The 14,777-nt window shown below is 41.1% G+C and overlaps 1 protein-coding gene across 36 annotated transcripts in view; it reads right to left on the reverse strand.

Annotated features, from left to right (window-relative positions):
- The window catches only part of celf5a (cugbp, Elav-like family member 5a), a 355,737-nt gene that overhangs the window by 50,352 nt on the left and 290,608 nt on the right, over window positions 1-14,777 (reverse strand). For 20 of the 36 annotated variants that reach the window (XM_060941433.1, XM_060941421.1, XM_060941425.1 and 17 more), the window contains 2 exons: window positions 6,941-7,066; window positions 6,070-6,149 (listed from right to left, as the gene is read on the reverse strand). In XM_060941433.1, the coding sequence (XP_060797416.1) occupies window positions 6,070-6,149; window positions 6,941-7,066 (206 nt within the window). Of the gene's footprint in view, window positions 1-6,069; window positions 6,150-6,940; window positions 7,070-11,293; window positions 11,300-14,777 lie in introns of all 36 variants that reach the window. The other 16 variants (XM_060941443.1, XM_060941444.1, XM_060941432.1 and 13 more) reach the window with 2 other exon arrangements.

Genomic DNA, 14,777 nt, shown 5'->3' on the forward strand with positions numbered 1-14,777 from the left:
ATCAAGGCTGAATACTTTCTTCTTTGCCGCTGCCTTTTATTAAGTCAAATTTGAGACTTTTAATTTGATTTCTTTCAGCGCAACTGCAATGCATGATGGGATATATTGCTTGGTTAGTGATCATCGGTTGTACACTACTTTTCATGATGCATTGTGGGATACTTTGAGTGCACTATATAGGGTGTAATAATCCTCACTCATTTCTGACAGCACTACAAAATGGCATTCTCACTATATAGTGCCTTATATAGTGAGTAGGGAGCAATTTCAGACACAGGGTTGGTCTCAGTTTAGGCGGTCTTGATTACAACACTGGTGCACACTAACAAGTGACGCATTACTTCTGATGGTGAATAGCAACTATTGCTGTAGTCACTTGTAGGTGTGCACTGTCAAGAAATGGTACAAACTAAAAATTATTTTTAAAGCTAACTATCTACAAACAAATTAAATCATGCACTAATCATTGTCATTGTTACATGACAGGCTTCATGTTACCTTCATTGGCAAATTAGCAAGATAACTGTACTAACTACACGAACTACTCTCTTACTACCAGAGGCATCAACCTTTTTCCAACCTCTATACCAGGGGTGGCCAACCAGTTGAAGACCAAGAGCCACATTTTTTACTGTATTACCGCAAAGAGCCACATCATACACATGGGCACACGAACATCACCCATCTCTCTCTCTCTCTCTCTCTCTCTCACACACACACACACACACACACACACACACACACACCTCTGCTCAGCCAGATTAATAGTAAATGTCACACACCAACATATTTACTCCTACAGTACTAAGACCACAGGCTGAGGCCAGTCATTTTTAACAATGAACATTGTGTGCACTTACTATGCATGCTGCTTAGTGGGACTCATGGCATTACCAAAAAAAAGCCACACCATACACATGACCGCACATGAACATCGCCCCCCCCCGCTCTCTCTCTCTCTCACAGACACACACGTTCACGCACCTCTGCTCAGCCAGATTAATAGTAAATGTCACACGCCAACATGAGAGAAATTTACTCCTTCAGTCAGTACTAATACCACAGGCCAGTCATTTACAGCAATCAATATTGTGTGCACTTACTAAGCATGTTGCTTAGTGGGACTTCTGACATTCCTTGCCTTGAACAATCCTCTTCAAATCTGGCTTGTATTCCGTCGTTGCCACTCGAAGCAGTTCTTTCACATGGGTGTCAGTCAGAACAGAACGATGCTTTGACTTCACGTTTCATGGTAGAGAACACAGACTCGCAGACGTATGTTGACCCAAACATTGACAGTATCTTAAGCGCAGCCTGTTTCACATTCGGGTATTTTTCCAATGGCACACTTTTCCAAAACTCAATGGTGCCTTCCCTCAAAACAGGTTTCAGTTGCTCTTCCTCACGAAGATCGATCATCTCCAACTCAACCGCAGCCTCATCTGTGACAAGCGGGGCTTTCAAACAGTCCGTCTCCGCATTGAATGAGTCGACGAGGAACGTAATCTGTGGCCTTTTCAGTTGTATATCACGGAACCGGGTTACAAAGCTTTCGTGCAGGTTTTCAATTAGTGTTGCATATCTGGCTCCTTGCTTATTCAGGGAGGCGGGAAGCTTTGAAATGAGCTAATGACGACTGACATATAAGGCAGAATGGCTTGCCATTACGTTCAACAAAAAAGTATAAACTCTCCCACCCTGTTAAAAATGTCCTATGTTCGTCTTCATATTTTCGTTTTGCTGTGCATTTTTTCATTGCCATTTTGAGAGGCTACTTGACACAAGATACACCTTGCCCAAAAACTTAGCGATTATCTCACGCACATGCGCATTTGACATGACCTGAAAATACCGTAATATACCCAAGCAAAGCGAAGATGCATTTGACGAAAATACCATACTGAACTCAAGCAAAGCGCACACGCACATAAAAAAAAAAACACAAACACAAACTTCGATATGAACGTAAGAGCCGCATGACACCGGGCAAAGAGCCGCATGCGGCTCGCGAGCCGCGGGTTGGCCACCCAAGCTCTATACACTACATATTTAATAAGAGGTCATATATGACAGGATAAAATTAAACCATAGTTATCAGGATTCCCCCCCACACACACATTTTTATGCATCAGCTCTTTGCAGGTAGGAACTAATGTTGTAAGCAGGGAACTGAAGAAACATCAGATCACACATGCCACTCAGTCTGAGGAATCATTTGAGCCAATTGTTTGGATTTGTCGATTTACTGCATCATACCTAATTTGCATAGATTTGAGAAAATCTCAATTTGTGATGTTGCTTTGATGCTTGTTGCTGTCACTGAATGTACTGTATATGGAAATTAATGACATCACCTGTAGCTTTGTCACTTTCTAATGTAAACTTAGGGTTATACTATCAACTGTTCTACATATATATAAGAACTTTAACTATCCAAAGAATGACATGCAAATATAGCTTTGGAAAACATTTTCTAGTGAACCACTATAGCAGGTCCCCAGTGATATTTTATATAGCAGCCTTTTTTTTAACCTCTGTCAACTTTGTTGGAGGAGGTTATGTTTTTGCATCCATTTGTTTGTTTGTCTGTTCCCAACATAACTCAAAAAGTCGTGAATGGATTTTGATGAAATTTTGAGTAGGTCATGAGCCAAGGAACACTTGATTAGATTTTGATTCAAACCTGGATATATACATAGTAAACATCTGCATATTCTAATTTGTAGCTTGACGGAGGTATGCACTATACTGAGTGCCCTTCTAGTTTGTACTGTTGGTTTGTACTGTTGGTCTTAAAATGATCAAATCCCCTCCCCACCATTCCATATGTTCAACACACTGGAAACCAGGACGCACTGGAAAACCCAGGGTGCATGACCTTTGACGTTCAGCTGGAAGTGAGCTGACATTTCTCCCATGATGCCTCAAAGAAGAAGTGAACTGCTTGGACTAAACACCTTGCCTGAACCTGAGGAGCAGACTGGGTCAGCTGCCTCACCTCCACACCTCTGTCTGCCTGATTTTATGACATATTTACTCGATGAGAATGCTATATGCATGTCCAATTTGTCGTCTTTATACCTCACAGTTGCTCTTTCTCTTTCTCTCTCCAGTCTTCTTTTTCTGCTCCTTGCGCATATACAGCGATGAATAATTCACTAGCCGATTTGGTGAAAGGTGAGGTAAACAAGTCTATTGCCTAATATCCCAGGAGAATGGCGAGAGGAGAACTCTGTGTGTGTGTGTGTGTGTGTGTGTGTTAGAAACAGAAATACAGAGATGGTGGATAGCTGTATCTATGTATAACTGCACAGCAATTCACCATTCAGTGCCTGTGAACTGCATTCACTTTCACCTCTGTCACACCAAAAGCTAAGATTTCTCCACTTGTATTCTTTCTATTTACCTCTTTCTCTTTTCTCTTCCTCCCTGTCTCTCTATCTAATCCTTTTCAAATTCAAGTAAACTTTAGCAACATGTTCAATTCGTTTGTCTTTTGTTCTCTCTGTCTATAAAACCATACACCCCAATATGACACACATTGACAGCTTTAGCTTTCACTGCCAGCAGGAGTTTTATTTAAGCAAACACACAGTTGCAAACGCGAGCGAGACTCCAGTGCTGCTATTTTACGGTCCTGAATAATGAGTGTGAAGCTGAATAGTTTTGATTGAGTCTGCCAGCGTTGAACAGTAGGCTTTTTGCAGCTCAGCGTCCACTCTTCCAGACGTTTTGACGATGTACATAGTGAAATATGTATATAAGCACTGGTTGCAGTCAAAACAGCACACTGTAATGTTTTGTCTTGTTTGAGAGTTATTTTGATCTTGTGGCAAGAAGAGCAAATGTTTATTATTTTTCAAATGTGGCCTTAGCCAGAAATGTACCAGACTTCTGTGGCGAATAATGACAAAGCTACACAATAATGACTAAAATGATTATCATTATTTACTTCAATATTAGATAATTTAGGGGGCGGCACGGTGGTGTAGTGGTTAGCACTGTCACCTTACAGCAAGAAGGTCCTGGGTTCGAGCCCAGCAGCCAATGAGGGCCTTTCTGTGCGGAGTTTGCATGTTCTCCCCGTGTCTGCGTGGGTTTCCTCCGGGTGCTCCGGTTTCCCCCACAGTCCAAAGACATGCAGGTTAGGCTAACTGGCTGCTCTAAATTGAGCGTAGGTGTGAATGTGAGTGTGAATGGTTGTCTGTGTCTATGTGTCAGCCCTGTGATGACCTGGTGACTTGTCCAGGGTGTACCCCGCCTCTTGCCCATAGTCAGCTGAGATACAGACACGCAGCTTGTGAACAGGCAAGGCAAGCAACTGCTTGGGGCCCCCTGGCCCAGGGGCCCCCCGAGAGTCGGGGCCCGAGGGCTTATTTATTTTGTTTTTTATTGTTTTTATTGTTCTTTACCATTGTATTTTCACATTTGGAATTTAAAAAACTTTGGTTTCATACATTTTTCGTTGGTGTCAGATTATTTATAACATATTGGTGATGAACACTGGTCAGAAGGGCCCCCTGGAAATTTTTGCTTGGGGCCACAACAGACTCTAGAATCGCCTCTGCTGAGATAGGCTCCAGCTTGCCTGCGACCCTGCACAGGATAAGCGGCTACAGATAATGGATGGATGGATAGATAATTTAGGAGGCTTTGACCTAAAAATATGCTCCTTAATTTACAATAATTAGAAGATAAATACAATTAGATAGATAGATAGATAGATAGATAGATAGATAGATAGATAGATAGATAGATAGATAGATGAGGTAATATCTTAATTCGGTAATTTGCTGACATAAGATTATTTTGTCAGTCATTTCCATATTATAGAGAAAGCCAAAAATCACACTCATGATTCAATATAATTCATTGTGCAGCTCTATAATGATTCATGCTTAAAGATTCATAATGTCAAAATTATGCATAAAACGTTTACATATGAAGGACTGCTCATTTGATTTGTTCAGAAAGTTGATGAGATTTTGAGGATGTAGTGCTGTGACAGCAGTGGTTCTCAAGTTTTTGGCTGCCAGGGATCCCTTTATGTGTCAAATAAATTCCCTCTGAACATGATCCAACTGTTCAAATATCAGACCCATTATTTAAATAAATACAATGTTTTGGCTATTTATTAGAACCATAACATTTTTTAATCCTGAAATTTCCATCAACAGAACACATTAGGTCTCAGTAGACATTATTTATAAGCTGACTTGCTTTTGAGTTATGGCAATTTGGATTCAAGCCATTCAATTCAAGCGACCAGTCACACAGGCTAATAAATATAAAAACTAAATAAATAGAATAACTCTGATAATGGAGGGTTGTGATTTCTGGAACAACATATATATATATATATATATATATATATATATATATATATATATATATATATATATATATATATATATATATATATATATATATATAAAAAACCATGGGCGGCACGGTGGTGTAGTGGTTAGCGCTGTCGCCTCACAGCAAGAAGGTCCGGGTTCGAGCCCCGTGGCTGGCGAGGGTCTTTCTGTGCGGAGTTTGCATGTTCTCCCCGTGTCCGCGTGGGTTTCCTCCGGGTGGTCCGGTTTCCCTCACAGTCCAAAGACATGCAGGTTAGGTTAACTGGTGACTCTAAATTGACCGTAGGTGTGAATGTGAGTATGAATGGTTGTCTGTGTCTATGTGTCAGCCCTGTGATGACCTGGCAACTTGTCCAGGGTGTACCCCGCCTTTCACCCATAGTCAGCTGGGATAGGCTCCAGCTTGCCTGCGACCCTGTAGAACAGGATAAAGCGGCTAGAGATGATGAGATATATAAAACCAACTTTCGGGCTATGTTTCACAGATCCCTGGAGTTCTCCAGAAGTCCCCACTTTGAGAACCACTGTACTTTCATATCTTATTAAAATGATGAAATATATATGCTTTGGAACTGGTATTACACTACAGTCATGTGTGGTTGCAGATGCTTGCATGAGATTCCTTCATTTTAAACAGCAGAGATTGCAGCAAGATGGTAACAAGGTCAAAAAATGGATGAAAGAGGAAAGAGAACGAATGTGTACTCACCGGCATGGTCTGACTGCCGTGCAGCGCACTGATTGCAGACTGAGCTTCAGCATGTGTGGAGAACTTGACAAACGCGCAGCCTGTAAACAGAGAGAGAATGAGTGATTTTATTAAACATTCTGAAGAGAAGTGCGTCAGAACATTAGATGGCAGTGCACGAGCTGGTGGAGCACAGCGGGCTGGTCTCCTGCAGGCTGCCTGCACTCCAGGCTCAGTGCTCCAGACTGCACTGATTAAATAGCAAAGCTAGTTAGTGCCACATGCACGACTACACATACTAAACACAAACATAGAACAATTGATATCATTTTATCCTTAGTTCACCCATCAATCAAAAAGAACTCTGTTTTCCATTTCCTGAGGCAGGTAAAAAACCAGCATCATGTTGAAGCGCTTGAATGATTGATTTTGATTATTCGTTTACTTTCTTTCAAAACTCCGGATTCTTTCATATTTGAATGCCTTTGGAGAAATCAGAATTGTTTTGACAGTCATCTTTTTCCTCTCATCCATAAAACTGTAGATTCACACAGCTACTCCCTAAGCTGCAGAAATAATCTCACAGCAATTTTCATAAGAACTAGCAGGGGAAAACTACAACTCCCACAGTGCTTTGCTAAATGTCAGGCTATATTAGTGTCTATCAGTGTCCTCAAAGCCTCAGTGGGCAATAAATGGAGTCTGGAAAAAAAGGAAAAAATAAATAAACAGGCTCAGATATGCTCTTATGTTTCCCTTACGGCTATTACATGTCCCTCGTGAAGGTTTTTTTTTTTTTTTTTTGGTATAACAAGCCATTTCGAAGCAAAATAAGATTTCCTGGCAGATTCTCCACACAGCTATCTTTATGCATTAACACAAATGGTCCTACCTTTACTGTTTCCATCAGGACCTCTTAGCACAGTGCACTCCTCGATGACTCCGTAGGGCTCAAACAGGCGATAGACATCCTCCTCCGTCTGTTGTTTGTTCAGCATCCCCACAAACAGCTTCCTGTCTTCTGAAACAAAGAACACACATGGTGTGAAACACTGTCCGTTGCTTCTTTTTCCCACTTAACCCCTTGTTCAGCAGCCCAGGCTGAAGAGCACTGTGTTTTCTGGACCATGACCACAGCGTGAACACAAGGGCTGCTTTGGTCTGGCACATTTAGTTTGTGGAGTGGAGTCTTAGCAGCCATTGTTCTCTGAGCCAAGGCTGTTCATTTTAATTTGAGCGATAATTAGGTTCGACCCCCTACTGAAAAACGTGGCCAGGCCTGTGGGGTAGGAGTGTGAGTACTAAGGTAATAGCAGGAAAAAAGGCAGGATATTCAGAGCTGATGCACAATCAGACATTCAGGAAAAGAAAGAAGAGAAAATAGGCCTGCCTCTATTACTGACCTTGACTTTTAGCTCCTATAACTGATTTATTATTTTCAGAATACGTTTATGTTGATTAATAAAGCTAACATTAATTAGTTTTCAGTAACAACGAGGCTTCAGTCCTATACGGTAGATCCTAGCGAGCAACAACATGAATATTTCCATATTATCAACATACCCAGGTGATGTACAAACATTGAACAAATATTCAATGTCTTCACGTTATATTGCAGTGCATCCCATAATGAACAGCAGCCATTTTATTTTCACTTGAAAAATAGCTATGCTAATTATAATATGCATGCTAGTTAGAATGTATACTATTACTGTATTTACCTTATACTCCTATTTTAGAATTAAGCCTTTTATCCCCTTTCTTAAATCCTTTATCCAATGCCTTGTTGAATAATTTTTGGCCTTAATCCCAAATGATATTTTGGGTCAAATAATCATGAAAATGCTGCACAAAAATGACAATGTATGATTGAATAGGGCAGCACGGTGGTGTAGTGGTTAGCGCTGTCACCTCACAGCAAGAGGGTTCTGGGTTCGAGCCCAGCGACCGACGAGGGCCTTTCTGTGTGGAGTTTACATGTCCTTCCCGTGTCCGCGTGGGTTTCCTCCGGGTGCTCCGGTTTCCCCCACAGTCCAAAGACATGCAGGTTAGGTTAACTGGTGACTCTAAATTGACCGTAGGTGTGAATGTGAGTGTGAATGGTTGTCTGTGTCTATGTGTCAGCCCTGTGATGACCTGGCGACTTGTCCAGGGTGTACCCCGCCTTTCGCCCGTAGTCAGCTGGGATAGGCTCCAGCTTGCCTGCGACCCTGTAGAACAGGATAAGCAGCTACAGATAATGGATGGATGTATGATTGAATATGAATAACAGGTTGTAACATGACTGTGTAGTATCAAACATAATATGATTCTCGCATGGCATGTAGTATGCTGCATACTATCATGACAAATAGCATGCAGTAGGGATTGCACATATTAGACAAATAGTCATAATGATGAAAAAAAAACATGGAATGAAACATTGCCAGTTTGTATGCAGCTTTGGGTTATTTTTATTGTCCTTTAAGGTTGAACAAAAATTAAAATAAAATCCTTGTATAGTGAATTCTGACATGGCCAGGATGATCCAAAAGATCACATTTGTGCTACAGGTCGCACACCACTATCCAATCCCACTCAGCTAGTTTAGAGTGCTACATGCCAGCTCACAGAGACTGATTTTCAGATGCTATTGAGGTGGGGGTTTAACTGGTGGAAAAAACCTCCTCGACATGCTGTACACAGAGCATCCTCCATCCAAAGAAAAAAAAATACTCACTGAGGTATAAGGAGGATTCTGTTGATAGACATGAGCTTCCATGCTGCACACTTTTTTTTTTTTTAGTGGAGGTGCCAGGGCATCCAAAGAAGTGCATTTTAAGAATTGGTACTTCCTTAAATATGATATCCAGGTTTATTATTTTTCACATTTATCCATCCATCTATTATCTATACCGCTTATTGTGAGGGAAGCTGGAGCCAATCCCAATTGACTTTGCGCAAGAGGCGGTATACACCCTGGGCAGGTCACCAATCTATCACAAGGCTAACACAGAGACAGTCATTCACACTCAAATTCACACTTATTGGCTATTTAAAGTAGCCAGTTGACCCACATGTCTTTGGACTGTGGGAGGAAATCAGAGCACCCGGAGGAAACCCTCACAAGCACGTTTTGAAATACACTTTTGAATTAGTGTTTGAGTGGTACAGTAGAGAGTATACAGCATAAAAGTATATGATTTCAAACAAAGACACTGTGTGGGGGCATCATCAGTGACCCTACCATCATGCCCACAAGCCCCTGTGGGAGCTCTGTCCATGGATGATCTGGCCCACACATGGACTTTTTATCCTTTGTGGCAGGATCAGAGGGTATGTTTCAAAATAGAGGTGATGCACTGTGACATCTGTCACAGTGGATTTTGGAGCAGTTATCTGTAAAATCCAGAGCCCTGAACTAGGAAAGAAAAGGCCAAGCTGGTCCTTCTGCATGCCTTTAGGGGACACAATGAGCTTAAGGTGCTCTAGCAGATGTGTCCTTCTCAAAACAATCAGGATACAAATCTGGCCTCCAGCTCCTCTTGGACATTAATGTATGCTCCTCTTGGACATTAATGTATGACCTATGTGAATCTCATAACATAGCATCCAGCGCAATGATAAATGTATCTCACAAGCACAGCTATAGGACGCAGCTGTCCCCTTTCGGAAATTTCACTAAGAACTCACCTCTGGCTAAATAGAATAATATTTATGTTCAGCTGCAGCAGAAAAACAAATTCTCATCCGAGTGCAGTGGGAATAAGAATATGAAACAATGGAGAGCTTTAAAGTAGTCAAAAGCTGGCCTTCGGGTTCAGGCAGAGAGTTTCTGCAATAAAGAATCACCATGGGATCTTCTGTGAAACTTCAGTGCTCCTGACATAAAAGATAATCTGCGCGCGCGCGCACACACACACACACACACACACACACACACGCATGCACTTTCTCTCTTTGGCTTGCTACAGTAATAATAAATCAGCATGTTTAGGGAGTCCCATTTACTGTGAGGGTAAATGTTGTTAAAGCATTTAGCAGCAGACCATCATGTGCTGCAAATCTGTTTAATGGAATCTACAGAAGCAAGTAAACATCATATGATGGATCGTTTCCAGCCATGGCCAATTTTAGCGAATGAAAATGTCATTAAGCTAGTGTTAGACTTGGTACCTAAACCGCAACATATCTATTTCTTGTGCATTTTGTTGCAGATGTGGCGCATAAAACATACAATGTGCCCTGCCTTAAATTCCAAGCCGAAGTGTTTTTGACTGCCACTCCCAAATGTGTAACATGAGTTTTGATGGAGTGCTTTTGTTCCCCAGCCCCAGTGCCATTAAGGTCCTCTTCATTTTCATCTTCTTTCTAATTGACTCGAGCTACGTGCATTTGCATAGCTTCCTCCCTAGTGTCCTTGATGCTGGGCACAGCCCCACCAGCTGTGGTACTGCATCCAAAAAATTACACCCATCAAGCCTCATCAACTTCACCTGCCATAGACGAGTTTTGTTTAATACTTTGCAAATGAAGCAGCACTACAATGAGAAGAAAATCCCATACAGTGGGACATGGGCAATTTTATAGGGGAAATAAAATTTGTCATTGCACCGAATAATGAAATTAATAACAGTCTACTAAACAACGACAAAAAAAAAAGTTTCAAAATTTAAGTATCCAAAATAAACAGCTATGAATGCATTATTTCTTTACAGATATAAACCTCTCAAAATGTGTACTTTGTCATTATCAAGTTCTAAATTAAAACATCCAGTTGTTTATTTAATTAATGCATAAAAGTCTCTCATAGCTTCTTATAAACAAAACATTACATTCATGTCTTTTCCTGTTGTCCCTGTAGCTTATTGCTGTACAACCTTGTTGTTTGTGCACAACTGAAATACAAGCAATTTGTCTCTCATTGTTGATTTTCTACATTTTGAAAAGGTGACACAGTTTCAAGGGCAGCACTTTGTCTAGGAAAACTGGCAATGATCGAGTCTCACAAGCCCTTTACCAAAATGAAGTGAATTCAGCTTCAGACATGCGTTTTCTGTTTCATTGTTTGAGATTAGCGAGCAGCTTCTGGTGGTTTACTCCATCAAAATTCACATCTTTCTATAAACAGAGATTTTTAGTTCCATTAAAAGTTGATTCAGAGAGCATCGTGTGTGAGTTGTTTGCAGTGTCACGAAATAGGATCCACAATCATCACTGACCTTGTTCACAGAAACCTTTAGCCATAGAACTGATAGCAGTTTACCTCTGCCTTCCAGTGTTGGTCAAGAACAAAATACTTTTGATTATCATGGTATATAATGACAGGTTTGAATAACGTTAACTTTCATATGTGACAAATGTGAACTAGTTTCCTATCAGCTAGCTAGCTGACTAGCAGGGTTAGTTAAGATCATCTCATTATCTCTAGCCGCTTTATCCTGTTCTACAGGGTCGCAGGCAAGCTGGAGCCTATCCCAGCTGACTACGGGTGAAAGGCAGGGTACACCCTGGACAAGTCGCCAGGTCATCACAGGGCTGACACATAGACACAGACAACCATTCACACTCACATTCACACCTACGGTCAATTTAGAGTCACCAGTTAACCTAACCTGCATGTCTTTGGACTGTGGGGGAAACCGGAGCACCCGGAGGAAACCCACGCGAACACGGGGAGAACATGCAAACTCCACACAGAAAGGCCCTCGCCGGCCACGGGGCTCGAACCCGGACCTTCTTGCTGTGAGGCGACAGCGCTAACCACTACACCACTGTGCCGCCCTAGTTAAGATCAGCAATAAATAAAATCTTGGCTGTAATGCTATTTAGACCCAGCTTGGCTACTGTTAAAGCTAGATGGCCTTTTGATTTCATAAAATCTGTGAAATTTAGTTCCTTGTGAAATTTGGTCATTGCGATATTTGTTTATTTCTACAATATCTTAAAAAAAAACAGGCCATCCTGTGGCTGGGAAGTTATTTAATTTGAGGGGATTCCCTAGCAAATAATGTGCATGAATTCGCTTGCTTCGTGCAGTCAAGCAGACAGAGGAAGTCCATGTGTGCATGCACAGGTTTACCTTCTTCTTCTTCTTCTTTTGGGTTTTACGGCTGATATCCAGTGTTACATTACCGCCATCTACAGGTTTACCTTGACCGTGCACTGACAGTTACATCATTCTGTCCCTAAATGAATAGCTGACCGCCAATATTTATTAGTTTGGTCCTGCATTTCCTTTCTTTCGCAACATAACGTCTTTTCTTCCCGCTTTCTGTTACTATAGTCAGTCTTTCACATTTCATTCGCGTCCTCCATTTTTTCTCCTGTTTCAAATTTTATCTCAGAATGCCTTGCACGAACGGGGAAAGCCCATCACGTGATGCATGACGTAGTATTTTGAATTGGGTCATGGTGAAGCAGGAAAAAATAGTGGAGAATTTATGGCCACGTGGCCCTAAATTCATTAATTGTTCTATGGGGGAAAAAAACTAATAAAATTGTAAGTCTGTGATTCAAATTCAGTAGCTTTTGGTCCACTAAACAAAAATAATTGGGTGTCAGGGAAAATTCTTTTTATGACCTACACTTAAAAAATCTGAAAGGCAGTCTACCTTTGAATAAGACACTGATTAAGATGGACACACTCACATGTCACAATTTTGAATTTTCCAAAGAAAAGCAAATTCTCTTTCTTTTTTCACCTTTATTTTCAATAATACTGTGATATTAATTGATGGGGTAACAACACTTTTTGCTAAATTATAGATTGAAAGTAAATAATTAATTTAAGTATATATTAGGTGAAGCCCTGTGATAAATTAGTGACCTGTCCAGGGTGAACCCCGCCTCTCATCTGAAGTCTGCTGGGATTGGCTCCAGCTTCCCGCACTACCCTGACAGATAAATGATGGTATAGATAATGGATGGGTGGATGAATGAATGGATGGATGGATAATATTAGGTGAATCAATAGAATGTATTTAATGTCTTTTTTTACACTGGTTTTAGTTAATCACATTCATGTATTTGCTTATTCAATGCTAAAAATGCTTAAAGCAAAGAAACCTTGTAAAAAATAAAAATAAATAATAATAATTTTTAAAAGGGGGTGGCATGGTGGTGTAGTGGTTAGCGCTGTCGCCTCACAGCAAGAAGGTCCGGGTTCGAGCCCCGTGGCCGGCGAGGGCCTTTCTGTGTGGAGTTTGCATGTTCTCCCCGTGTCCGCGTGGGTTTCCTCCGGGTGCTCCGGTTTCCCCCACAGTCCAAAGACATGCAGGTTAGGTTAACTGGTGACTCTAAATTGACCGTAGGTGTGAATGTGAGTGTGAATGGTTGTCTGTGTCTATGTGTCAGCCCTGTGATGACCCGGCGACTTGTCCAGGGTGTACCCCGCCTTTCGCCCGTAGTCAGCTGGGATAGGCTCCAGCTTGCCTGCGACCCTGTAGAACAGGATAAAGCGGCTAGAGATAATGAGATGAGATGAGATGAGATAATGAGATGAGATGAGATGAATTTTTAAAAGGGTGTATTGTTGCCTGAAATGAGTTAACATGTTTTTGTTTTCATGTTTGTTAAAGTTATAAGGGCTAAAGTTATAAGTGGCACCCCACTTGTGTAATCACTCCAAATATGTTTTTACTATTGTTAATAGTTTTTCTGGGCCTTAAAATGTGCAAATAAATTGATTTGTAATGGTTTAAAATGACATGACTTTAGGTTTATGTTTATTAGCTCTGAATCATGTGCAAGCAGAATAAAGACTAAGACATCGCTACCTTCAGGGATTTGTTTGGTAAATAAGCATTTACTCAAATGTGTTTGGCTATATTTCAGAAAGTAAAGCTGTTTTGTTGATCTGAAAGCCTTTAGGGAGTTTTGAATCTCGAGCCTGCATGCCAAACTGCACAATATTCTGGCTGTGTCTCTAAATTGCCCCCTAGTTCTGTACACAGTGCATTACTACAGTCTCTATGGGATGAAAGAGTCTTTCAAATGACTGCATTAGGTCATGAAGGGGACGGATTTAGTGGAATATCGGGACACTTTTATAAAAACAGCACGTCAACGATTTTCATGCGTGATTCGATTGCCAATAGCTAGCTCACACTAACAAAAGTGCAGCTGCTGCAAGAGGTAGTTGGCATTTTACTTTTTAGCACTTAAAATGATTAACATTCGATATGTACTTATGTTTAGATGGAGATATAACTGTATATGAATGTATTATTCTAAATCAACTGATGTGTTGTAAACGGATACAAATACAGATATGAATAAAATATACACTGTTTGTTTGGTTGTCTGATTTGGTATTTTGTTTGTTTCTTTTATTTACAGCATTTTGGTTAGGGTCATGGCGTTTAAATTAGGTTCCCATTTTGTTCCTATCTTTGGAAAATAAATTTGTTAAACACACATACACACAAAAAAACCTTCCTGTTTAGCCCATGCTTGCTTCAGATTTATGTCAGTAATCCCAGTGTGGGGTGGCACGGTGGTGTAGTGGTTAGCGCTGTTGCCTCACAGCAAGAAGGTCCGGGTTCGAGCCCCGTGGCCGGCGAGGGCCTTTCTGTGCAGAGTTTGCATGTTCTCCCCGTGTCCGCATGGGTTTCCTCCGGGTGCTCTGGTTTCCCCCACAGTCCAAAGGCATGCAGGTTAGGTTAACTGGTGACTCTAAATTGACCGTAGGTGTGAATGTGAGTGTGAATGGTTGTTTGTCTCTGTGTGTCAGCCCTGTGATGACCTGG

The sequence above is a fragment of the Neoarius graeffei genome, chromosome 15 (assembly GCF_027579695.1).
Source record: "Neoarius graeffei isolate fNeoGra1 chromosome 15, fNeoGra1.pri, whole genome shotgun sequence".
In the NCBI taxonomy this organism is placed as follows: domain Eukaryota; kingdom Metazoa; phylum Chordata; class Actinopteri; order Siluriformes; family Ariidae; genus Neoarius; species Neoarius graeffei.